The sequence below is a fragment of the Mesoplodon densirostris genome, chromosome 17 (genome assembly GCF_025265405.1).
Source record: "Mesoplodon densirostris isolate mMesDen1 chromosome 17, mMesDen1 primary haplotype, whole genome shotgun sequence".
Classification (NCBI taxonomy): Eukaryota; Metazoa; Chordata; class Mammalia; order Artiodactyla; family Ziphiidae; genus Mesoplodon; species Mesoplodon densirostris.
In genome coordinates, this window is record NC_082677.1 from 4035651 (window position 1) to 4062711 (window position 27061).

The 27061-nt window shown below is 39.6% G+C and overlaps 1 protein-coding gene across 3 annotated transcripts in view; it reads left to right on the plus strand.

Annotated features, from left to right (window-relative positions):
• CDK8 (cyclin dependent kinase 8) overlaps nucleotides 1-27061 on the plus strand; it is a 102219-nt gene that overhangs the window by 21994 nt on the left and 53164 nt on the right. For all 3 annotated transcript variants that reach the window (XM_060079740.1, XM_060079738.1, XM_060079739.1), the window contains exon 2: nucleotides 24715-24790. In XM_060079740.1, coding sequence (XP_059935723.1) covers nucleotides 24715-24790 — 76 coding nt within the window. The remainder of the gene's footprint in view (nucleotides 1-24714; nucleotides 24791-27061) is intronic.

A 27061-nucleotide genomic window follows, 5' to 3' on the forward strand; every position in this document is an offset into this window, starting at 1 on the left:
ATACATGTCCTCCCATATACTTTAAATTACCTGTAGATTACTTATAGTAATGAATACAATGTAAATCATATGTAAGTCATTGCCAGTGTGCAGCAAATTCAAGTTTTGCTTTTTGGAACTTTCTGGAATTTTTTTTCCTGAGTATTTTTCTATCCACTGTTGGTTGACTCCACAGATGCAGGGCCTGTGGATACTGAGGGCTGACTGTAGAGAAAACTGTGACTATGTAGATAGGCTGACTGTGGGCTTGTTTCTAGATCTCAGGCTTAGGACGTGTTGTTCCCTTCTGTCCCAGTCTTGAAGTATGACAGTGGGATAGACGCTCTGCAGTACTTCACTTTGCTGCTGAAAACATAATGAATATCTAGAAAAGTTTAGATGTATTCATGAATGATAGATCTATAATTAATTACTAAGTGGAATTTGGGGCTTTATCCCCAGTCTTCTGAGGTTTAAATCAAGGGGCATAAGCCTACTTTCAAACCATATGGGTGCTGTTTCAAATATGGGAAAGAGGAACACAACTTTGTGACCCAAGATGTAGAACTGTGACCAGTGACTGAAAACTAAAGAAGATACACTTTGTCACTGTGAACATGAGGAGCAGTTTTGTAACAAAGTTGTCCAAACATGGAATGAGAGGTAGGGAATTCTTTCTCTCTACACATGGCTTCAGTATATCCTGAATGACAGATTGATGGAGTTGTAGAGGAAACTCAAGTATAGTCCTGTCAGCTCTGAGTTTTTATAATAAAATATCAGGAACCGTGATCAGTTGGAGAACATTGGACCAAATGGGCTAAATCTACAAAAAGTACAGTAAGGTATGCTGAAACCTGCAGATGGTTGGGTTTTACCTTTAAAAGTTAATGAGCCACAAACTTGCTTTACATTTTTAAACAATACTTAAATTTAAAAAAAAAATAATGAAATGGTTATAGGAAAAGTATAAACAGTATATACGTAGTACACAGAAGGGCATGAAGTGGAAAGTAGTAGCTCTCCACTCCTCCAACCATCATGTTTCCTTCTCCAGCTAGTAGTAAGGGAAAGGGAGGGTGGAGAATCATTCCACGGTGTCCTGCCTGAACAACTGAGTCGATGATGGTGGTGCCATTAATGAAGAGATGAGGTAAAACTTGGAAGAACAAGAAGCTGTGTGGGGCAGTCTTATTAAATTGTCTTATATTGTTTGTCTGATTTAGTTCTTTATGTTTTGAATTCTGATTGGCCTCTGGTGACATCTTGTCTTCAAAGATGTCAAATTATTTCAAAAGGAATAGGAGCTGACTTGAAGAGGGTTTTTTTGGACAAATTTGGGTTGATTTGAGCATCAAAAAGAATAATAGATTATAATGTGTCATATAAAGAATCCATGAATCCCCCCCCATTGGTAGTAAAAAACGGAGGGAGAGGGAGTTCTTTACACAAGAATGCCAATTGATAAATGTAGAAGGAATGATAGAATCAGAAACTCCCAGTGTCATACTTGATTCAGGCAAGAATCATCTATGGATACTAAAGTCATTTGGTAAAAGTTCGTTGGGAAATAGAATACTCCTTTTGTCTCCAAATATCACCTCACGAATAATTTACTACTTGTAAAGGAGAAATGTACCTTTATTTACAGAGAGATCTGACAGTCACCAGCTTAACAAAATTATCAATCTCAGCATCACAGGTAGTGGGAGAGCCCATATCATGTATCTTCCGATGTGATGCAATAAGAAAAAAAATCACCTATGACGTATTCTCACCCAAATGTTTAACTTAAATCCATAGGTATTTATTATACGATTCCTTCAGTTCTTCATTAGGTTTAAAATTTTTCAAACAATAATTTTTTTGGAAGTGTTGACCTTAAAACAGCTGTTTTGCCAGCAAAAATCGGTTTATTTGGGAATAGTAGAGAAGTGCAGTTTGGGACAAGCAAGCCATAGCAAAAATCAGGCAAATCCGACAAAGGAGAGGAACGTTGTAGAGAAAAAGGAGGAAGTTGGGAGGGTTTGTTTTGAATGAAAGTCCATTGGAGAAAAGTGAGAGTTCAGGGTGATGACATTTCTTTATTGGCTGAAGTTGCTGGGGTAGTTGATTTGATGTAGGAGATGCAATGTACACTTTTCCTGTTGGAGCCTGTACTTGATTCTTCCCTGTTGATGAGTGTTCTTTTTTTTAACTTTTTGGTTGCACCGCATGGCATGTGGAACTTCCCGACCAGGGATCGAACCTGTGCTCCCTGCATTGGAAGCACAGAGGCTTAACCACTGGACCACCAGGGAAGTCCTGATGAGTATTCTTTTGGGGTCTGTAATTGACAGTTCTTCTCTATTTGAAGTCAAGTGGCACTGCTTAAAAGCTTCCCCTTCTGGCTTCTGACTCCATTTTAGTGAGGTTTCCCTTTATTAATTTTCACAAAAGCATGATTTTTAATGACTGCATCATAATTCTATATAGCTGTATATGACAGTTTGTTAAATGTAAATCTTTCAGTGAGATTATTTTTATAAATATTTTTATAAATTATTTTATAATAATTTTGTAGGGATGATTTTTATAAATGGTGGTTTTAAACTTGCAAATATTCCTTTGAAACCTATAATATAACAAAAGTAGCGCTAAAAGTAACTTTGAGGGCTTCCCTGGTGGCGCAGTGGTTGGGAGTCCGCCTGCCGATGCAGGGGACACGGGTTCGTGCCCCGGTCCGGGAAGATCCCACATGCTGCGGAGCGGCTGGGCCCGTGAGCCATGGCCACTGAGGCTGCGTGTCCGGAGTCTGTGCTCCGCAACGGGAGAGGCCACAACAGTGAGAGGCCCGCGTACCGCAAAAAAAAAAAAAAAAATAACCTTGAATGACTGTGTTACTTTATGAATATTTCACCTGTTTCTCCTTGGAGCTCCTGTTCTCATTAGCAGCTGAGCCCTGAGTGCCTCAGAAGACTGCACTGATAGAGCTTTGGTAACAGTAAGATGGGGGCGCTAGCAACTATACAGGTCCCATGGTTCTGTAAGAGTGAGTAGTTAAAAGTGGTTCCTGTAGGAACCTGGTGTTATCTGTCTGTAAGTTAAGCCATTACGCCACTGGTGGCATGTAGTGGTACCTCAGTGTGATTTTTTTTTTTTAACTGATAACTGGTGAATGTGAGCACCTTTTCATATGCTTAATGGCCACTTGAATATCTTCTTTTGTGAAATCTCATTCAGATCTTTTACTTGTTTTTCTACTGGTTTGTCTACCTTTTCCTTACTGACTTGTAGGAATTCCTGACCTTTGTTGAATATTTATGTATTGCAAAAAATTTTCACAGGTTCCATTTGAGGACCTCTGATGCCACAGACTGTCCTGAGAGCCTCAGAGGTTGACTTGGGTAATTTGCACCCAGGCTTCTCCCAGTACCCCTTCCTTTTCCAACTTTGGAGATAACCACTGGCATTCTGTACTAGCCTCTTTGAACCTCTTTAAAGATTTAGTCTTATCCTGTCATGAGGGCTAGGATCCTAGTGAGGGGTGCCTGTCTGCCATAATGATCAGCCGGGACATTTTCTTCTACCTTTGTGTTATCTCTCTTTGTTTAATGGGCTTCTATCTTTATAATAGTTATCGTTTTAGGAAGCATTAATGTCTAAATCAAGAATCCTCATTGTTTCCAAGGCATTACAAAATTATGGATTACCCAAAAGCATATCCACTCTCAATTTATATATATTAATCCTTTTATCTCTGGCTAACCAGCTAGCTAACTGGCAAATTCTGGTGAATGCATTGACTTCTGTCATCTGGACATATCTTGCCTGTAGCAAGGGGTCACATTCTAGGCAGTGAGATGAGATCTGTCCCAGCATATTCTGCCTCATATTTTCTTGTTTCATTCATAATATGTGACCCATCAACAATGAAGATTAAGTCTGAATTTTCTAGAAGAGTTTCTGTTAAGTCTATTTGGGGCACAGTTTGCCAACAGAGACTAATTTCCCCTTTTTTATGGAATGGAGGAGTAGCAAGGATCAACAAACTTTTTCTGCCAGACCGTAAATGTTTTAGGCTTTGTGGGCCACATAACAGTCTCTGTTGTGTATTCTTTATTTTTTTTAAAGAATCCTTTAACAATATAAAAAAACATTCTTAGCTCATGGGCAGTGTGAAAACAGGCTTTGGGGCTGAATTTGGCCCATGGACCATAGTTTGCTGACCCTTGAAGTATTACAACAATGAATGGAAATGTGTGAGGGATAAAGTAATAGGATTTTATATGAGCTTAGCCTCTTGCTGAGACGTACTCTGTCTTTCCAGTGAGCAGTAAAGATTGTGCAGCAGGAGGACCTTGGAGTTGAAAGGAGATCCTCAAACAAAGTGGACAGAAGACTTTGACTACTGTGGCTATTCTTAGACAGATTGGGTAGTCTTTTGCCACTGGGTCAAGAGAAATTTTAGTAACCTCTTGATCTCTTATGACCCCCATGAAGTTAAGTCAGTACACTGAGGGCTTGTTCAGATCTCTCATGGATGAATTGGTAGAAAAGTTTATGATGGTTAGGTAATCTCAGAGTAGAAAGTTGCTGAAGTGCTCATTTTAAATTGCAAAAGATCTGTTCATGTTTAGGTTTCCAGGGAAGAGCTGTAATCATTGAGGACTTGGTTAAATCATTTAATAATCATACAATTATAGGAAAATGGGAACCCATTGCCTGCAGTAGTCAGTGAGATCTAGGAGTCTTTGTAATTGTCTCTTAGTTACATGCCTTGGAAAGTTTTGAACAATTTGTAATTTGTCAATAGTAAGGGATCTACCTTTGTAGGCTATATCGTGTATTAGTTAGTATACTTTAATAACGTCATAACTTCTCTTTGGAAATCTTATGTCCTTTCTGAGCTAAAATAGAAAAATGTAATCAATCTTAGATCTTACCTCACCTTTTTTTTTTTTTTTAATATTTATTTCTTTAGGCTGCACCGGGTCTTAGTTGCGGCACACGGGATCTTTGTTGTGGCATGCGGGATCTTTAGTTGTGGCATGTGAACTCTTAGTTGCAGCACGCATGTGGGATCTAGTTCCCTGACCAGGGATCGAACCCAGGCCCCCTGCATTGCGAGTGCAGAGTCCACCAGGGAAGTCCCCTACCTCACTTTTTGAACACAACGAAAGATCAGTCACATATTAGACTAGAGTAGAAGCCCATGCAAATTTAAGAACCTTGAGGTACTGGTTGAGGACTTGCTGAAAAATTGGAGGATGCCTCTGTGAACTCTTGGGGTGTAACTATCCAGGTGTATTGTTGATTTTCCCAAGGCAAACAAATGTTGACTATTTTGATCTAAAGGAACACTATAGAAAGACACAGATCTACAAGTGTGAAATATACAGCTTCAGGAGGCAGTGAAGATAATATTTTGGTTTGGTTCTGTAGGAAAGTGAGAGGGGAGGGGAAATGAATTATCCTATTTGTGGCCCTGAGATCCTGAATAAATTTATATCCCTTTCCATTGTGTTTTTGTTTTTGTTCTAAATCACGAAGATGGGAGTAATACAAGGATTAGTGTGAGGTATTAGTTCTTTGTAAGGTTTTCAGTTGTTGATGTTAGTCCTTTTAGCTTCTGCTTTTAGAGAGTATTGTCTAAATTTGGGTAGATGTTTGGAAGGGGTAATCCAGGCCTTGATGGGTTTAGCCCTAATAAAGCTGCCAATATCAGTAGACTTTTTTTTTTCCCCCACAAAAAGTCAAACTCCTAACAGTGTTCAATTTGGGCTTGGTTTTAATAAGGAGACACCAGTAAGTTAGCTATGACCTGATTAGTGGTCAGGAAGACCTCGAGGATTTCAAGGAATGGGCCATTAGGAGAACATTTAATCAGGTAATGCCTTTCACCAGTAGATTTCTCCCTGTTAAATTCCCTGGAGTGGTATCATGTAGGAGAAAAAAAGTGTTCCTGTTAAAAGCCTGCCAGTGCGTTGAGGGCAGTACGTGGGAATGTCTGAAGGTTATTAGAGGAGCCACCACTGAAGTTGGTTGTCAGCTCCAAGGGGGAGGCTCCGTAACAGTGGTGGGGTTTAATTAAGATTGTTACAGCGCTAGCAGTAATACGGATTTTGCAAGGTAGCCCTTTAATATTTAGAGAAATTTCTCCTTGTGAGTTTAAGGGTAAAATGGGACATTATCCATCATACCCCTTCCTTGATCACCCACTTTTTTTTTAATCCTTCACTTTCTTAACAATGGCAGAACTATGGGTTTTCCATTGTCCTTTCTAATTATAGTATCTACAAGTGTCTTTATCAAGAGACTCATTTATTAATGTGGAAGTTCTAACCCCCTGCTATTCCTTGGATGGTTATTCTAGATATTAAAAGATGCATCTTTGACTTAACCATGTGTAATATTAATTGGTGCATTTACTCTTTTCCCAAATAGTACAAGAATATTAGAGCACTTCAACCCCATTTACTCCCTCCATCCCTGACTTAATATGACAGTGTTGTATCTTATAATTCTGTAAGTTTATACTCTACAAGATATTACCATTGTTGTATACAGTTAATATTCCTTTAGAATTACAACCATTTTTTCCATTTCTTATTCCTTCCTGCATTATTGTGCTTCCTTTTTGGATCATTTTCTTTCTACCTGAAGAATACTCCGTAGTATTTTGTTTACTGTGGTACTCTTAACAAATTCTCTCTTTTAGTTTGTCTGAAAATGCCACCATTTTACTGGGTGTAGAATTCTAGATTAGCAATTTTTTGCTTTCAGTATTTTAAGATATTGTTACTCTTCTGTTTTGTGTTGATTCTGTCAAGAAATCAGCTGTTAGTCTAATGAACTGTTCCTTTGCAGGTAATGTGTCTGCATTATCATGCTTCCTTTTGGATCATTTTCTCTACCTGAAGGTCACCCTTTTTACTTAGGCTGCTATGATTCGTAATGCTTCTTGAATCTGTAATTTGTTGTCATTAGTTTTGAAAAATTCTCAGCCATTGTCTTTTTAACTATTGATTGTGCCCTCTGTCTCTCTTTTGTTTCTTTCTCCTTTCTTGACGGGATCCAATTATATGCATGCTAGCCCTTCTCATCTGTATTACTTATGTCTCTTATTTTCTTCTTCATGGTTTTCATCATTTTGTCATTCTATTCTTTATTTTGAATATTTTCTTATGATATAGCTTCCAGTACGTTAATAATCCCTTCTGCTGTACTTCTTCTGTTTTTAAGTTCATCCATTGTCTTATTAAATGCAGTTATTTTTTCAGTTTTAGAATTTTTTTTTTCTCCTCAAAAATCTGTTGTGTCCTTTTCTTGGGTATTTGAAACTGTCAGAATTCTCAGTGTTTTATCATCTTGAATATTATATGCTTAGTTAGCCCTTACGAGTCTATTTCTATTGTTTGTTTACAGTTTCTGCTACTTGTTTTGTCTCCTCGTGTGCTTGGTTTTTTTTTTTTTTTTTTTTTTTTTTTTGCGGTATGCGGGCCTCTCACTGTTGTGGCCTCCCCCGCTGCGGAGCACAGGCTCCGGACGCGCAGGCTCAGCGGCCATGGCTCACGGGCCCAGCCGCTCCGCGGCACATGGGATCCTCCTAGACCGGGGCACGAACCCGTATCCCCTGCATCGGCAGGCGGACTCTCAACCACTTGCGCCACCAGGGAGGCCCTGCTTGGTTATTTTTAATTGTGTTTTAGACATTGTGTTTGAAACTTTTCTGTCGAAATAACTTTATGCCTAGGAGATAGTATCTTCTAACAATGAGCACCTTTATCTGGTGCCTGAAAGAGCTAGCAATCTGGGACTACATTAATCTGTTTTCAAGCTTTGATATTTGAAGCTGAGCTGCAGTCCTCATGAGAGTCAGTAAAGTTCTTGTTTCTTAGAGTACTGCTCTTTAGGGTGTCAATCAAAAGTGCATGGGCTTCCCTGGTGGCGCAGTGGTTGAGAGTCCGCCTGCCGATGCGGGAGACACGGGTTCGTGCCCCGGTCCGGGAAGATCCCATATGCTGCGGAGCGGCTGGGCCTGTGAGCCATGGCCTCTAAGCCTGCGCGTCCGGAGCCTGTGCTCTGCAACGGGAGAGGCCACAACAGTGAGAGGCCCGCGTACCGCAAAAAAAAAAAAAAAAAAAAAAAAAAAAAAAAGAGGATCTGTTCAGGTTGAAGCCGGGCCAAGGCCTTGATTCTTCTGTACTTCCTTCCCTTTTCCCCTTACTGCTCCTGAGATCTCATTAAGATTTTAAGGCTCTATGAAAGTTTGAAAAATTTGTCTTGAAAGAAAACCTCACATCAGAAGCCTTTAAACATATTTGAGGCATACAAAGAGACATAATAAAAAACATAATGAACACCTTTATTTTTCTACTTAAGGAATAAAACATTAGAAAATTAAAGCTCCTTGTGTGCCCTTTGTAGGAGGGAGAGTAATGCTTACCCCCACAGAAGATGTCCATGTCCTAAGCCCCAGAGCCTTTGAATATGTTCTGTTAACTGGCAGAGGGAAATTAAATTTGCAGATGGCATTAAGGTTTCTTATCAGTTGACCTTAAAATAGGAAGATTATTCTGGATTAACTGAGTGGGCCCAGTGTAATCACAAGGATACTTAAAAGTGGAAGAGGGAAATAGAAGTGTTAGAGAGAAGAGGTGTGACAGCAGAAGCCAGGTCAGAGTGGCGTGATATGAGAAGGACTTCACCCATTGTTTCTTGCTTTGAAGATGGAGGAAGAAGCCCGTGAGCAAAGGCATGTGGTGGTTGCCTCTATAAGTTGGAAAGGGCAGGAAACTGATTCTCACCCAGGGCCTCCAAAAAAGAGTGCAGCCTGCTGGCACTCTTCATCTTAGCTCACTGAGACCCATGTTGGACTTGCAACCTACCGCTCTGTAATATAATACATTTGTGTTATTTTAAGCCAAGTTTGCAGTAACTTGTTAGAGCAGCAATAAGAAGCTAATACACCCTCCCTGATCAAATTTACATCTCTCACCCTAGAAGTAACCAACATGCTGCTGTTAAAATTGCTATGGATGCCTTTATCCCTCCATACCACATGTATGTTAAGTAGTGCTGTGCATGTGTTTAAACTTCATGTAAAGGGTATTGAATGGTACTTACCCTGTATCTGTCCAAATAATTCTTTTCATCTTGCAAAAACTGAAACTCTGTCCCCATTAAGCACTAAGGCCCCATTCCCCCTCCCCCAGCCCCTGAAGACCACCGTTTCATGTTTTGTCTCTAGTACCTCATGTAAGTGGACTTACAGTATTTGTGAGCCATAGGTTTTTAACCTGTTCTGTCCATGATATTTCCCTCATTTTCAGTTTTCCCCACAGAACAGCTGGTGTGATCTTCTTAAAATGTCACTTTGATCATGTCTCTTCATTGGCTTCTCATTGCATTTTGTGATGACTCACAGTCTTCCACATGCCCTCCCTGTCCTGGGTGATTGGGCTTCACCTCCATTGTCACCTCTCATCATTCCCTTCCCTGTTCCTGACGAATTTCAGCCCCTCCTAAGCACCAAGTTCCTTCTTGCCTCAGGGAACCTGGTGCCTTGTGGACTGCTGATGTTAACATCTGGAATAGGATCTAGCAAATAATAGGTATGCATTAAAACAGTTGAATAATTGAAAACAAACTTTCTATCTATATTTTATTGGAAAAAAGGGGGCCACCCAGCAGAGATTTTCTCATCCTGCCTTCTTTTCACCTTAGACCTTGTTAAAGAGCTACCTCACATTTTTTTTGTTCTTTACTGTGGCTTTCTGTTCTTGTTCTCCTCTTTGCCCTTTCTTCTATTACAATTCATTTGGCTTCAAATAATAGAAAATTCTATCTCAAAATGATTTTTAAGTAAGGAAGTTTCGATATCTTACAAAGCCCTTAAATCAAGATTTAAGGCAGCCTCCAGCCACTCTTCTGCAGGCACAGCACCTCATTGTTGTCATTGAGATGCTAGGCTCCTTCCCTCTCTGTCCTGTCGTCTTCAGCATTAGCTTCATCCTGAGGCAGATCCTCTCATGCAGGTAAAATAGTTACCACAGGCACGTGGGGCTCTGCTTCCTAAGAGAGAGATTCTCTCTTCCAGAGGCTCTTTGATGATCAAGTCACGCCCCGGCCCCTCCCTCTCAGGGAAGCCACCCAGCAGTCTTCACATGACTCATTGGCCAGAATTGGTTTATAACCTGTCTCTGAACTAATCATAGGCAAGGGAAGTAAAATCACTTTTGGACCATTCTGGCCCACCTGGGGGCTAGGGAGGGCTCATCTTTTTTCTTTTTTCTTTTTTTTTTTAGTATAGTGCACCAATCCTGTCTTCCTCCTTTAAAAAAAAATGTTTTGTTTAGTTGTTTTTGGCTGCGTTGGGTCTTCGGTGCTGTGCACAGGCTTTCTTCTAGTTGCGCCGAGCAGGGGCTGCTCTTCTTGGCAGTGCGTGGGCTTCTCACTGTGGTGGCTTCTCTTGTTGCGGAGCATGGGATCTAGGCGCATGGGCTTCAGTAGCTGTGGCGCACGGGCTCTAGAGCGCAGGCTCAGTAGTTGTGGCGCACGGGCTTAGTTGCTCCACGGCATGTGGAATCTTCCCGGACCAGGGATCAAACCTGTGTTGCCTGCATTGGCAGGCGGATTCTTAACCACTGCGCTAGCAGGGAATCCCCAGGGCTCATCTTCTTTTGAGGCACATAGTTACATTAAGGAAAAGTAAATAAACCTGAACAAAACAGCATTCTGTAAGAAGGAATCAGGAGGAATGGATACTGGGTAAGTAACCAACAGTGTCAACTGCATATATGCTGTTCCAGGTCCTGTGACAGCAAGTATTTGTCACTTTTCCCTGAAGGTGTCCCTTCTCCTTTCTAACCTCTAACCCTCTTTGTATGCTCTGGTTCTTCTGTGTTCATCTTGTTTTGATCCTTCTTACCTTTTGTAGACATGGGCATATTACTTTCAATTTGTATGCAATTGAAGTTATCAGCATAAAGTAGACAGTTATATCTCTAAGATCTTTGTTATAATCCTCATGGTAACCACAAAGCAAAAACCTACAGCTGATACACAAAAGGTAAAGAGAAGGGAATCAACACATGCCACTGCAGAAAATCATTGATTCATTAAGGAAGTCAGCAAGAGAGGTTGAAAGGAATATGGGAATTACCAATAAGCCAGAAAACAGTTATTAAGGCGACATTAGTGAGTCCTTATCTATCAATAATTACTCTAAATGTGAGTGGGTTAAAATCTCCAATCAAAAGACACAGAGTAACTGAATAAATTAAAAAACAAGACCCAACTATATGTTGCCTATGAGAAACTCCCTTTAGTGTCAAGGGACACACATAGGCCCAAAGTGAAAGGACGAAGGGCTTCCCTGGTGGCGCAGTAGTTGAGAGTCCACCTGCCGATGCAGGGGACACGGGTTCGTGCCCTGGTTCGGGAAGATCCCACATGCCACGGAGCGGCTGGGCCTGTGAGCCATGGCCACTGAGCCTGCGCGTCCGGAGCCTGTGCTCCGCAACGGGAGAGGCCACAACAGTGAGAGGCCCACGTACTGCAAAAAAAAAAAAAGTGAAAGGATGGGAAAAGATACTCCGTGCAAGTGGAAACCAAAAGAGAGCAGGAGTAGCTATACTTATGTCAGATAAGACAGACTTTAACTCGAAACATGTAGCAAGAGGTTCTTTAAACGCCAATGATAAAGGGATTATTTCACCAAGAGAATAATATAACAATCATAAATATATACCCCCCAACGTTGGAGTACCCAAATATATTAAGTGTAAACTAACAGATACAAAGGGGGAAATATACAATATGGTAAGGGACTTCAGTAACCCACTTTCAACAATGACTAGATCATCCAGGCAGAAATCAGTAAGGAATGATTGGACCTGAACCATACTTTAGACCAAATGGACCTAACAGACATATATATATATATATAACATTCCATCAAACAGCAGCAGAATATACATTCTTCTCAAGCACACATGGGACATTCTCCAGGATAGATCATATGTTAAGCTACAAAACAGGTATTAGCAACTACCACAGGGCGTGACTCCCTCTCTGAACCTGCCTGTGTGTCTATCCACAGGTATTGTACTCTTTTTCCTCCCAATAAACACTTTACTTGCTTCACTACAAAAAAAAAAAAAAAGGTTTTAGCAAATTTAAGAAGATTGAAATCGTATCACCTGACTTTTCTGACCACAGTGGTATGAAACTAGAAATCAGTAACGGGAAGAAACGCGCAGAATTCACAGAATGTGGAAATTAACACACTCTTGAATAACCAATGGGTCAGAGAAGAAACTGAAAAGGAGATAAGAAAATACGTTGAAACAAACAAAACTGGAAATACAACATATCAAAACTTATGGGATGTATTAAAAACAGCTCTATGAAGGAAGTTTATAGTGATGCACACCTACAGTAAGAAACAAGAAAGATCTGAAATAAACAACTTCGCTTTACACCTCAAGGAACTAGGAAAAGAACAAACTAAGCCCAAAGTTAGCATAAAGAAGGAAATACCAAAGATCAATGCAGAAATAAATGAAATAGAGACTAGAAAGACGATAGAAAAGGTCAGTGAAACTAAGAGCTGTTTTTTGAAATGTAAACAAAAATGACAAACCTTTAGCTAGACTAAGGAAAAAAAGAGATGGGATTATTCAAATAATGTCAGGAATGAAAGAGGAGATATTACAAATGGTACCATGGAAATACAAAGGATCATACGAGACTACTATGAACAGTTACAAGCCAACAAATTGGATAACTTAGAAGAATGGACGAATTCTTAGAAACATACAACCTACCAAGACTGAATCATGAAGAAATAGAAAATCTGAAGAGGCCAAAACGAGTAAGGAGATTGAGTCGGTAATTGAAAACCTCCCAACAAAGAAAAGCCCAGGACCAGATGGTTTCCTTATGGAATTCTGCTAAACATGTGAAGAAGAATTAACACCAATTCTTCTCAGACTCTTTCAAAAAATTGAAGAGAAGAGGATCACTGCTAAATTTATTTTTTGAGGCCAACGTACCCTGGTACTAAAGCTAGATAAGGCCACTACAAGAAAGGAAAACTACAGTTCAATGTTTGATGAACATAGATGCAAAAATTTTCAACAAAATATTTGCAAACCCAAGTCAGCATTACATTAAAAGGTTTATGCATCATGATCAAATGGAATATATCCCTGGCATGCAAAGATGCTTCATCATACACAAATCAGTAAGTATGATACACCACGTTAATAGAATGAAAGATAAAAATCATATGATCATCTTAATAGATGCAGAAAAAGCATTAGACAAAATATAGCCTTTTTTTCATGATAAAAACTCTCAACAAAGTGGGTATAGAGGGAAAGTACCTCAAAATAATAAGAGTCATATATAACAAGCCCACAGCTAACATCATACTCAATGGTGAAAAGCTCCAAGCTGTTTTTTTCCCAAAGTGGGAAATTACCTTTACATTTTGGGATTAGTCTAGTTCTGATAATTATGGGTACTTCCCTCCTTTCCTGCAGTCTTATTGTGCCTTTTCTCTTGGCTTCAAACCACTCAGAATGTTAATTTGTTAAATCATAGGTTTTATACACAATTAAAATTTTTTCACCTCTTTGCTCTCTTTCAGTTTTATACAATTGAAAGATTATAGATATGTGAATGCTACAAATAAAACTTGAACGTTCAGGTGGCCTTTTGTTTTAAGGTATCAGACCTATTTTTTTGTTGTTCATAGAATATATGACAACAGCTTTAAATGAAAAGTTTTTGATAGCTTATATCTGCTCATTGCCAGATAAATTGTTAGGTAGACACTGACAGGAGCAGTTTGAGTGTGTGTGTGTGTTTTAATGACAAGCAAAATAGTCTGTTAGCTCATGTAGATAGAGGAGGTGTGTTCATTCACACGTGACCCATTTGCACTGTGGTGAAGCTGCCTGACAGTATTTTAAATGGAAGCAATTTGTAAACGAGTTGGTAGCCACACTTTCAGAACAAACTGATATAGCCTTGTGGGGAGATGTTTTCTGGAATGACTGCCTGTGTTTGAGGTCTAGGTTTGCTGCTCTCTAGCCTTGTGACTTTGGATTCTCTGTCCTCGTATGTAAGATAGGATAATGATTGTAAGTTGTTGTGAGTCATTATTAAACACAACTCTTGCTGTATAAGGGATAATCTGTCATAGCTGTGTAAACTATATAATAACCATGGTACATTTTTTCTTCATGAAACACCTGTATAATTATTCTCATGTCTATTTGAGTTAAAGTAGTACTATGGGGCTTCCCTGGTGGCGCAGTGGTTGAGAATCTGCCTGCTAATGCAGGGGACACGGGTTCGAGCCCTGGTCTGGGAAGATCCCACATGCCGCGGAATAGCTGGGTCTGTGAGCCACAGCTACTGAGCCTGCGCATCTGGAGCCTGTGCTCCAGCAACAAAAGAGGCCTCGATAGTGAGAGGCCCGCGCACCGCGATGAAGAGTGACCCCCCGCTTGCCACAACTAGAGAAAGCCCTCGCACAGAAGTGAAGAACCAACATAGCCAAAAATAAATAAATAAACAAAATGTGGGTTTAAAAAAAAAAAAAAAAAAAAAAGTAGTACTATGGCCAGTTAGTAACTTAACTATACTAAAAAAGTATTTTCTTCTTCCTCTTTGTATACATATACACACGTATATTTGGATGTATATCTGTATATATCTCTCTGTATATATGTGTAAGTATACATGTATATATGTATACACGTATATATGTAGACATGTGCACACATTTACACATGTATTTTAAATATATTTATGTACGTGCATAAATATTTATACAGAAAGCATGTATGCATCCTCTCTATACATAACTACATACGTGCAAAACACATTTTATGTAAATTGTTCCAGATCATGTGAGGCATGGACTTTAACATGCATTTATCTTAAGTGCTTAGTGTAGTACTTGGTATGTGGAAAGTGCTTGTTACACAGTCATCATCTCCTGGGAGTCCCACTCCTTGTCTCCCTGTCTGGAAGTCACATTTGTTGAATATCCACTTGTGGAGAAATAGACTTCCTGGTATTTGGGGAAGTTGGGGGCAGAGGTATGCTCCCCACTCCTGGGAAATGTCTCTGCTTCCTCCCCACAGGTGACCTTGCTCCCGGAATTAGGAGAACACAGGGCTTATAAATCTACTAGTAGAGCGATTTTTTTGCAGAATGGTATGAAAGTGCCAAATACAAAAGATTACTATTGATATTGCTGCAAGACTTAAGCTTCTCTAATCTGACCCGACCCTGGCTGGCGGCCAGTGCCCCCCAACCCTGCCCACTTGGAGATATACTGCATCTTTTCTTACTCTGTGCAGCCATCTCGTTTCTGGTGAGATGTTACATCCTTAGCTAATTACAGTGAGTCCCTGGCCAATTTTACCTTATGTGTGATTGAGGTCGGGCGGGGCTGGAAGGAAATGGGAGAAAGAGACAGGTTTCTTGCCTGTGAAGCCCAGCACCTGTATCTGGGATTGTTCTTAGGCAGCCGGCTTGAGTTTATCAGTCTTTAATTCCACTGCTGTTTACTTATGTATTGAAAATAGAAAAATTTATAGTTTGGGTACTTGTTATTTGACTTTTGGATTATTGACAATAGCTTCCTAATTAACATTCTTGCCTCCAACTTTTTTTTTTCTTTTTTTGGATTTTGAGATTAAGTCTGATTGAGGTTGACAATTCTTATTCATTATGGTATTCAACAAATATAAAGTATAACTGCATGGAGTTAATACACTTTATAAAAAATTGAAATATAGTTGATATACAATATTATGTTAGTTTCAGGCGTATAACAGTGATTCAACTTTTTTTTTCAACACCTTTATTGGAGTATAATTGCTTTACAATGGTGTGTTAGTTTCTGCTTTATAACAAAGTGAATCAGTTATACATATACATATGTTCCCATATCTCTTCCCTCTTGTGTCTCCATCCCTCCCACCCTCCCTATCCCACCCCTCTAGGTAGTCACAAACCACCTAGCTGATCTCCCTGTGCTATGTGCTTGCCTCCAATCTTGATCCTACTAGTGTGTGCTGATGTTGTGTGATTTTTAAGTGTAATCTAATCAGATCTTAATTTTATTGCGTTGAACATTGTCAAATATCTATGTAATTCTGTTGAAATTTTCATAAATTTTACATATCTTTGGCATTTGCCAAATTTAACTCTCCTCCCACCATAATTTTTTCCCTGTAATTTTAGGAAGTTTTATTTTTGTACTTGAGTAGTGATAGTTCCATTTAACTGATTGTTTTTGCTGTTTTTTGTACATAGAACTGAGTTGAAAATACTGCTCGATACATGGCATCCTGGCATTGTCAGTCTGTACAAGGCCCTACGTTTTTCTTTATTTTTCATCCTCTCATCTCTGTCCCATTCTCTTCTTCCATTATAATAGTCTCCCATTCTTACGAATTTAAAAGGCAGATTAAGGGAAAAACATTTATAGGGTATCTTAATAGCACAATAATCTTGAGTACTTATTCACAATAATACTTGGAGTACGTTAATATTTAAGAAATGTTCAGGTGTATTCACATGCCCGATGTAATGCTACTTTTAAGAAGAAAATGGGGCCAAGTAGAGATAAATTAGGCGGATATGCGAAATAGCAGGAAAGACCAGTTACTAGGGAGGAAAATATTACACATTAATTTCTGTTTTCAGTGTTGCTCATTTCTTCTAGCATGAATATTATGGAGAGAAAGAATGATTATATGACCAGTGTCAAAATATAGTTCTTGAAGTCAGGATGCCTGATTATATAACTTTACTCTTTGTAGAGTTATGTTCAGAAAAATGACACTGGGAAGGTGATCTAAGAAAGATAGGTTGGTAGTTGTCTTTGATGGAAACCCCCTACATTTAGTGATATCTGATCATGTTACTGTAATCTTGTAACTAAACAGACAGAAAGGACCAGGAGTTTCTTTCTAGTTTCCAAGGTTAGAAATACTTTTTAAGCTCTGCATAGCTTTTTTTTCCAAACAAGGTAAAGATGTGTTTGAAGTATGAGAGCTAACAAATGGAGCTTAAATCCCACAAGATAATGCAGAGGAGAGAGATTCATAGCTAGGTTTACAAGAAGCTTTGTAACTTCTTGGAGTTTGGCCTCTGGAGTTGCCAAGAGACGTGAAAGACCTCCTGTTGTGTCTGTCTTGCTCACTGGTGTATCTCAGGGGCTATAGCCCTGCCGACCACAGGAATGCCCCCAAATCAAGAATTAGTAGGTCTAATAATCTTTTAAATAAGCTTATGTGATTAACCAGCAAGTTAACTTGTGGATTTCATTTGTCAGAATGCTCAAAAGAGCAAAACATGTTAACTACCACAAGGAATTTTAAGCAAAGTATAGCATAGCTAGTTAGAATGTGTTCTCTGAGAGCTGACCCAATGTAAACTAAAGGGACTGTTGTTTCAATTTGCTTTAATGCATTGTGACTTCATGTAAGGTAATTGGGCATCATGAATGTTACAGGCCACCGGAATGCACCTGTAGGAAAGTTTACTTGCCTGCTGCAGCAAGGGCAAGTGCACACCTGGGAACCAGAGCAAGTGGGGCTTCGTCGGTAGGTTTGGGCTGAATGATTCTAAGGAGAGACTGGGAAGTAGACCAGCTCTGCACTGGATACTGTTGTGAGGTGGGGTCAGTTTGGTAATTGGGTACCTGAGTATTCTGTTCAGGGGTAGGCGGAATGCAGCAGAGCTGGGGACTCATTGGTAAGAGAGCAGTAATTACTCAAAAAAGGGCCATTTTAGTCATTTTGCCATTCTGGTGTGGCCTTGGGCAAAACTTTATTTCCTGTTTGCCTTTCCTACTGGCCTTGCCACTAATCTGTTAGGGATAGCACAATCTGATTTTCAGTGGGGTTTATTTTCGCTTTCTCAGTCCCTCTTTTTGGCCAGATCCAGCCATTGAGGACATTGTTCTGTGAAATCCAGATCTTCTCTGTGCTGGAATTCTGTTGATCAGGAGACTTCAGAGCGTCTCATCTACTGTTGGACTGAAGTCAGTTCTTTGTGACTACTTTTTGTTGTTGTGAGGTCAGTTGTTGAATCATGCAAAGCAAAAATGGCTGTGCACATACAGCACTCTGGAGATCCCATCTGAGCTCTCGAACACTGACAGATGCTGAGAGATTAGGGACAGTTTGTAGTCTGCTGCAAAGCCAAGAGCCAAGGCCCCAAGTATGGTTTTGGTGTAGACAGAAACTTTCCTAGGTTTGACATCAGAGGGGCTGTCTGTCTCGTTTACTATTTTAGTTTACCATTTTATGGACTTCCCTGGTGGTGCAGTGGTTAAGAATCCGCCTGGCAATGCAGGGGACGTGGGTTCGAGCCCTGGTCCAGGAAGATCCCACATGCTGCAGAACAGCTAAGCCCGTGTGCCACAACTACTGAGCCTGTGCTCTAGAGCCTTCAAGCCACACTGCCGAAGCCCGCGCACCACAACTACTGAAGCCCGCGCACCTAGAGCCCGTGCACTGAAGAGTAGCCCCTGCTCGCCACAACTAGAGAAAGTCTGCGCGCAGCAACTAAGACCCGATGCGGCCAAAAAGAAATAAAAAACAAAACAAAACAAAATAAAGAGTTGCTTAGTAGTTGAGTGTAATTGCCCAAGAACTAGAGTGAGCTGATTTGCATCCAAAAGAAAGTGGCTACAATCTCAACAGTTGGCTTGTTTGCATATTTTAGTGAAATCCTGAGCAAATTGCAGCCAGGTATGAGACTCCCCAGGAGTGACTGGGGATGCAAAGAACGGTGTTATAGGTATCATTGTTAGAGATAACAAGTATCTGTTAACAATTCAGAAATTTAAAGCAGCAGAGAGGAAGGGAAGAGCTGGCGGTGGGGGGAGGTGGGGAAAGCATGCAGATTAAAGCCTGACCGTCTTTGGTTCTGGCTATTTAGATTTTGTTCCATAAGCCCTGGGGGTGGAAGCTCTCTCTCTCATGCTGCTTGATCCAAAGGTCTTGGGTATAAGCTTTCTCATTCTAAGACCATCTTCTGGACGATTCTTAGCAATCCTCAGTTTGGGGTCTCTGCCTGGACAGTCTTCCAGTGACTTGAGGAAGTGTTGTGTTGTTGTAATTGAGAGGTATGGATCCAAGGAGTTTTACTGCAGAATATGGCAAGGTCATTTCCATGGGGGTTCAAGTACAGTCTTTCCCTAATGATGCTTCAAAAATAGCCAAACACCTAATCCGAGAGCATGTAGAGCTGATTAAGTATCTGGCAAGGGAAGATAGTTGTTTACATCAGTGATAAGGTTGAACAGTTCTGGAAAATTATTTTGTTAACCAGAATTATTATGTCACATAATTATCATTTCTTTTCTGTGATGGAAATAATTTATAGTCTCTTAGCAACTTTGAAGTTTGTAATACGGTATTATTGTATATAATCACTGTGCTGTGCGTAGATCTCCGGGATTAGAGCTCCAGGATTTTTTGTCTTCTGGTTGCAAGTTTTACCCTTAAACAACATCTCCCCAGTCCCCCAGCCCCCAGCCCCTGGTAACCACTATTCTACTTTCTGTATTTACGAGAGACTGCACATGTAAGTGATATGCATGCAGTATTTGTCCTTCTCTGTCTGACTCGTCTCACCTAGCATAATGCCTTCAAGGTCTACCCATGATCCATGTTACCACACATGGCAGGATTTCCTTCTTTCTCGTGGCTGAATGATATCCTTTTTAAGTGGCCCATTACCCATCTTCACTGGAAGGTTGTAAAATCTACTCCTTGTCTCCACTTTTCTGAAATGCCTAAATATTGTCTTGATGTGCATCTGTTTTAATTCATTTGTGATAGGAACTCACTGAACCCTTCCAGGTTTACAAATCCTGTCCTTCAGTTTGGGAGTTTCCTTGAATTACTTTGTAAGTTTTCTTCCTCTCTTTTCTCTGTTCTTTTTTTCTGAAACTCCTAATTATTTGTGTGTTGGATTTCAGGGACTGGTTCTCTCATTTCCCTAGTTTTATTTCACGTTTCTCTAGCTTTGTTTTATTGCTCTGTTTTCTAGGCTCTCTCTTCAGTTTATCTTCTAAACCCAGCCAGTTCTGCTTCCAGATGGATCTTGTCCTCTCGAGTCTCTACTTTGGAGGATCTGGCTCTGCAAACCTAATTGGTTCTCAGCTTTCTTCGCTATCAGCTTCTTATTTGGTTTTCTTGGATCCTTGTCATCAGCTACTGTTCTACTGTTTGTCCACTTACATTCTAGTTTCCAAATTTTTATGCTGTCTTCTCTCTCATTTTTCATCCTTATGGGTTTATGTCTTTAAAATTTTTTCTTTACCATAGTTTTAGTAGGGTGTTAGGAGGGGAGTGAAGTTTGATATGTGTTCAGTACTCTATTTTACCAAAACACTACTCATTTTTTTTTAACCACTCCTTTATAGCCACTTTTTTTTTTTACATCTTTATTGGAGTATAATTGCTTTGCAATGGTGTGTTAGTTTCTGCTTTATAACAAAGTGAATCAGCTATACATATACATATGTTCCCATATCTCTTCCCTCCCTTTATAGCCATTTTATATATTTGACTTCCCCTCCCATCTGTTAAAGGCAAGTGTTCGTCATGGCTGCACCCTCTTCTTTCTGGTCTTCTCACGTGACACACTTTCTCTCAACTTTGTTTATTTATTTTTAAATGTGATGTTTTCTTGTCATACTCATTTGTTTTGTACACTCCTTGAAGTGAAGTATACATACTCTGCACCCTTTGGAGACAGCTGGCATGGAAGTCCCCCTCCCACCCTACCTCTGTCTGTTTCTAAGGTAGGCAAACCTCAGGGCTGTCCATGTGTTTCCATGATTTTAAGCTGCTGCCTGTCTTTGCTATTCTCTGAGCATGCCAGATCCTGTCTGTGCTTCTGTATTTTTGTACATGCTTTCCCCCTTCCTGGGATGCCTCATATAACTACTGATTTCTTTTCCCAGCCCCTCCTTCCTTTCCTGACAGACTTCTTAAGTTTTAAGAATCTCTGCTTAAGTAGACTCTTTCTGAAGCTTTCTTTCATCTTCCTTCAACCCTTCACGGTATAGTTAGTTGATCACTCCCTCTGTCTACAGTACTATTCTACGGAGCACTGTACTGCAGTAATTACTGATCCAGTCTGACGACTTCCACTGGATCATGACTGAACGTAGGGGACGAACCTTTTTCCTCTCCAGGGTGCCCTTTTACAAAAAAGTGTTGTGTGGATGGCTAGATAAATAAGTGTGCTCTGTGAAGCACAAAGCACTATTATGTTATCATGGTAATTATTATTAGGTGATTTTTAAGAGGCAGTTGCCTTTTTGATAATCACACATCTTTTCAAAGTTTTTTATGTTCTCCCATTTTACCTTTCTTTCTGATAACTTACTTTTATAAAATATAAAACATTAACTACTTGGGATGGGGGAGAGAACTGATTGCAGATTAGAATTTTTTTTTAGCTCATTTTGAAGAAATTTTCACATGGCTGTCTTTAATGAAGAGAAAGTCCAGGGGCTGTTGTCAGGGAGGTGAGTTAGTCTCTGGTTTAATTTATTTCCTTCCCCACCGCTCTCTCTCTCTCTCTCTCTCTCTCTCTCTCTCCTTAGAAGGCTCAAGTCTAGGAAGTTGTCCTCAACAGTAGATATAACAGAACCTGTTACACTCCTGGGTTGACCATCTGGTTAAATCAGTACCATGCACATGAACTGTCTAATCTCTAATAGATTTATTCTGATCCCAATTTCATTTTATTTTTGTGTCACCCTCTTTAATGTCTCCTTTAAGTCTTTCAGAAATCATTCAGACCTGGTGAACATTAAGTACAGATATTCTTAGTGTATTTTTAATATAATGTGTGCCCATGGTGCTTTACTAGAAAGTACTTGTAAATCTGATTGTCGTAAAACAAATCTTTTTTCAGAAAAATAATGTAATTGTGATTTGTTTTTACAACTAAGGATATGGTGTAAATATGTTATAAAAGGAAAGATAAAGTTACATAAGCTTTATTGATAATTTAAAATGATAAAGTACTAAACTTATTGATCTTATAAGGAGTTACTCATCTGTTCAGTCAAACCTTAACTCCGGCTCTATCACGATGCCCTTACTTTTAGTATTTTTTTTTTTTTTTTTTTTTTTTTTTGCGGTACACGGCCCTCTCACTGTTGTGGCCTGTCCCGTTGCGGAGCACAGGCTCCGGACGCGCAGGCCCAGCGGCCATGGCTCACGGGCCCAGCCGCTCCGCGGCACGTGGGATCTTCCCGGACCAGGGCACGAACCCGTGTCCCCTGCATCGTCAGGTGGACTCTCAACCGCTGCGCCACCAGGGAAGCCCCCTTACTTTTAGTATTTGACCTCATTTCCAACATCAGAAAAATAATGGAAGCCATCAAAATGAGAACTACCCTGGCTTTTTGCCTCTGAACCAACTTCTTTGCACCTGTATCTATCCTTTCCTCCCTCCTTTGTCTTCCTGTTAACAATGGAAGACACGTTTCTCCTTCTCGCTCTGAATCTAATCTCTCCCCCAGCATTTCAGTCTTTGCTCTTCTCGTTTTTCCCTCTCATCTCCTTTTCTCTGGGTTCTTCCTTTCAGTACTTAACATAATCAAGTCTCTTACATCTTAAAAAAAATTCTTTAACCTTGTGTATTACTCCAGCTGCTGCCTTATTTTATCACCTTCAAATAATCACCTACTTTTATTGTCTCGGTTGACTTATGCCCCATTCATTCCCCAGCCTTCTGCAGTATAAACTGCCAGTACGTCACTGCGACTATTTTTGCCTAGTCCAGTATCCCCTGGTGACTTCATCATTGCTAAATTCAGTGGACACTGCTCACTCCTCACCTTACTAGACTTCTCGGCAGCTTTGGATACTGTTGACTATTCTGCCCTTTTTTGAAAACCTTTTTCTTACCAGTCCTGCTCTTTGGTCTCCCCTCATGTACTCTCCTGGCTTGGTTGACGGTATGTATACGCCGATATCTTCAGCTTTCTCTTGAGCTTTAGACGTGCTTATTCAGCTTGCCATCCCCACGTAGGTGTCTCACAGGTACCAGACTCAGCCTGCACACAGCGGAACCATCATCTTCCTGTTCCCTCGGACCTTTTCCTCCTGCTGTGTTCCCTGTTCCAGGGGATGATGTTGTGTTGGCCTGTTCCCTGGGGCAGGAGTCATTATGTCTGACCCCATCTCCTTCCTCATCCCCAGGGTTCTGTCCTTTGTGCTGCTGGTCTGCCTTCCGTCACTCCAGGCTGTCCCCTTGGCAGCAGCCAGCATCATCTCCCACCTGAGTAGTTTGGACACTGTGGACTTAGCTGGTCTCTCGGTTTCCTGTCTTTATTTACTGCCCCCCAACATTTAAAAGGCCGCCAAAGCAGAGGAGGATTGATATTCTCCTGTTTAAAAAGTGTTAACGGAGCGTCTCCTCTTGTTCTTGGAGTATAAAAAGACTTCTATGATCTGGTTCCTAACTGTATCCCCAGCCTCATCTCCCCGTTGTTTAATGTATGTTCTTCAAGTGCTTTTCCCTCACCTCATGTGCCTTCACACTTTGTTCCCCTCTTAACACACACACACACAAACACACACACACAGCACAGTTTTCAAAGTGTGATCTGGGAAGCTCTAGGTGTCCTCAAAATCCTTCGAGAGGGTCTGCAAGGTCAACACTGTTTTCATAACAGTGCTGTGTTATATGCCTTTCTTCACGCTGATTCTCGCGAGTGTACAGTGGGTTTTTCTCAAAGGTGACGTGACACGTGACGATGCCATTGCTCTGGTGGGTAATGGATATGTGCTTTCGTAGGTTGTGTTTTTTAAGAGTTCCCATTTTTCAACTCTAAGAGGGTTAATATTGATAGAACAAACAGAACTTCTTCAGGGTCCTCGGTGACATCTAAGAGAGTAAAAGGGTCCTGAGTCCAGAATGTCTGAGGACTGCCGTTCGGGCCTCAGTGAGATGGGATTTCCTCTGAGAAGGCTTTGCCTGGGTCTCCAGGCAAAAGAGTGACTTTTGGGTAGCTCTGCGGTTCGTACTTGGTCTGTCACAGCATTATCATACTGTCTTGTGGTGGGTTAGTTATCTCTCACCACCAGTAGCCACAGAAAGCTCCATAAAGGAAGGAATTCCCTTGTATCCCCAGGACTCAGCACAGTTCTGGAGACACAGTAAGTGCTCAGTAAACGTATGTCGAGTGAATCCCTTTGAAGCTATTTGGGGATATGAACTATATAACATGTTTTAAATCATAACCATTTTGTACTTTATGAATGATGCATTCATTTCTTAATTTTTTTGACACCCCGATATCCAAATGGGCTTTAAGAGACCAAGTTTTATATATGCACGCAGATGCACACACACACACACACACACACACAGGAAGTGTATACATATTAGAGCAGAAAGAACCTATTATTGGAAGTCAGGAGCTTCATTTCTGAATCTTTCTCTTCTGCAAATAACCATAGAGCCTTGGACAAGTCTTTTTATTCCTTGGAATCTAACTTCCCTCATCAAGTTTTGGGATTGGAATAGATTACCTAAAGTTTCTCCCATATGAAATTATGTGATTATATGTGAAAGGTATCAAAGTGTATGTGATTTATATTTATTTTTATTCTATTTTATTAAAAATGCACACACATTTAGATTTATCTGTATATTAAAATAACTTTGTTTTTACAGGAAAGATGATAAAGACTATGCTTTAAAACAAATAGAAGGAACCGGGATCTCTATGTCGGCATGTAGAGAAATAGCAGTAAGTGAAGCTCTTTTTATCATCATTATTGTCAGCTGATTTATGGGTGTCACCTATATAGGTCTCTGAATTGTATTTGTCACATATACACATTAATTGAAAGTTGAGAAATATTTTTCATATCTACTATCTATAGCAAAATATATTTGTTTTTTAAAGAGAAGTAAAGGTGGCATATAGTTCTAGTAAAAATTTCTATGTAAATTCACTTATTTGGGGTTAAGTAAATCTCAGTTGTTTATGTAACTATATATTTTTCCAAAAAATGTCACTCAATAGTTAAGGATCCAGTATTCTTATTATTTCATCGAGTGCAATAAAAGTGTTTATTATGTTATATGTTAATTCATATAAAATTAATATTTCTATTTTAATAAGATGAGATTAATGTCATTACTTATGAACTTAAAATGAGATTGTTATTTGATTTTCATTGTATCTGTCTGTTCATTTGAATAAGTAAAATTATATACCCCCCCCCTTTTTGGAGGCATCCCATTGCCGTATGGTAATTAGAATCTCATTTTGATTCTGAAGGAAAATGTTCTTCATGTTAATGCATTATTAAATAATTATTCTTACATTTAAAATGAGTATTCTCTGAGACTTTACTTCAGCTTTTACTATTGTGAAACTATGGGTCCAAACTTGTCTTTTCTGTCTTTAATCAGAATATTCTAGAAAATGTATTGTAATAATTTTATTTTTATTGCTTTCAGCCCTCTGTCTACACAGATATAGGCTGTTGTGACCTGGAGGTATTAATTTAAATAATATTACTCGTTTAACAGATTCTATACTACTGGGTTTTCAACTAAAAGTCATTTATTGTGTATCATGTTGACAGGAACTAGACCAAGAAGAAGTAAACATAGAACACATAGAGCAAGTCAGGATCCCTGGCCTTAAGTGTTTGCACACTGATGAGGAAAGGCTTATAATTCTTCTAATAATAGGAATGGTGTGCCGAGCACTATGGTAGGAGGGAATAGAGAATGGGAAAAGGGTGTATGTATCTAAACCAGAGAATCAAGGAAGGTTTCAGATTTTGGAGGACATGTAAGAATTACCTCCATGAGGGAAGAATAGGAGTGAGATGGAGGGCATTCTTAACCAAAGGTATGCTGTATTGGAAATTATGTTTCATTTCATTGATAAAATTCTTATACTCTTGTATCTTGAGGCAAGATATCTGTACATTAACTGTCAGTTCTGCAGCATCTACTATTCTCTATATTCTAGTCGGTTTTAAAGAATTAAAATCTGTTGAACTGTGGTCAGTGATGTTGGTCATCATGATAGGGATGACCTTCAGAGGGACAGGGAGGGACCAGAGGGGAGACAAGGGGGAGCTTTCAGGATGCTGTTCTGTTTCTTGGTTTTGCTCTGGGTCTGGTCATGTGGGTTTCCCATGTGAAAACTCACTGAGCTGTGCACTTAACGTTCATGTGCTTTCCTCTGTCTTTATTATTCTTCAACAGAAAGTTTTAAAATCAAACAAAACTCCATTCATTTCAGGAACAGACATTCTTAGCTTTATATCTATGTTGATAACTGTAAATGCAGTTAAGCACAATAGGAGTATGAAAGCTTATTTTTAACCTACTTGATTGTGGTTCTTCAGCCTAAGCTGAGCAGAAATTGTTAATTTTGATGAAGTCTCATTTGCTAGTTTTTTCCTTTTATGACTGTTGTTTTCTGTGTCTGGCTGAAGAAATCTTTATCTACTCACTAATTGTGAAGATGTTTCCCTTTGTTTTCTTCTAAAGCCTTACAATTTTAGCTTTACTTCTAAGTCTGTGATCTGTTCACTTCATTTGTGTTTTTAGTCTGATGTAATGTTTGAGCATCTCCTCCCCTCACCCCATGTGAATGTACAATTGTAGCATCATTGTTTGAAAAGATTCTTTCCCATTGAATTCCTTTGGCATCTTTGTAAAAAATTAAATGACTGTAAGTGTTGGACTATTTCTGGGCTCTATTCTGTTCCATTGATCGCTTTGTCTATCCTCAGCCAATACCAGATAACTCTACTTTACATACAGCAAGACTTGAAGTGAAGTGGTATAATGCCACCAGCTTTATTTTTTATTGCAGGATTGTTTGGGCTATTTTAGGTCCTTTGCATTAGCATGTACATTGTTGAATTGGCTAGTAATTTTTATTTCTAAAAAAATGCCTGCTAACATTATGGTTTGCATCAATTCAGGGAGAATTGAATCTTAATAATATTGAAACTTCTAAGCCATGAAAGTATGTCTTTCTTTCATG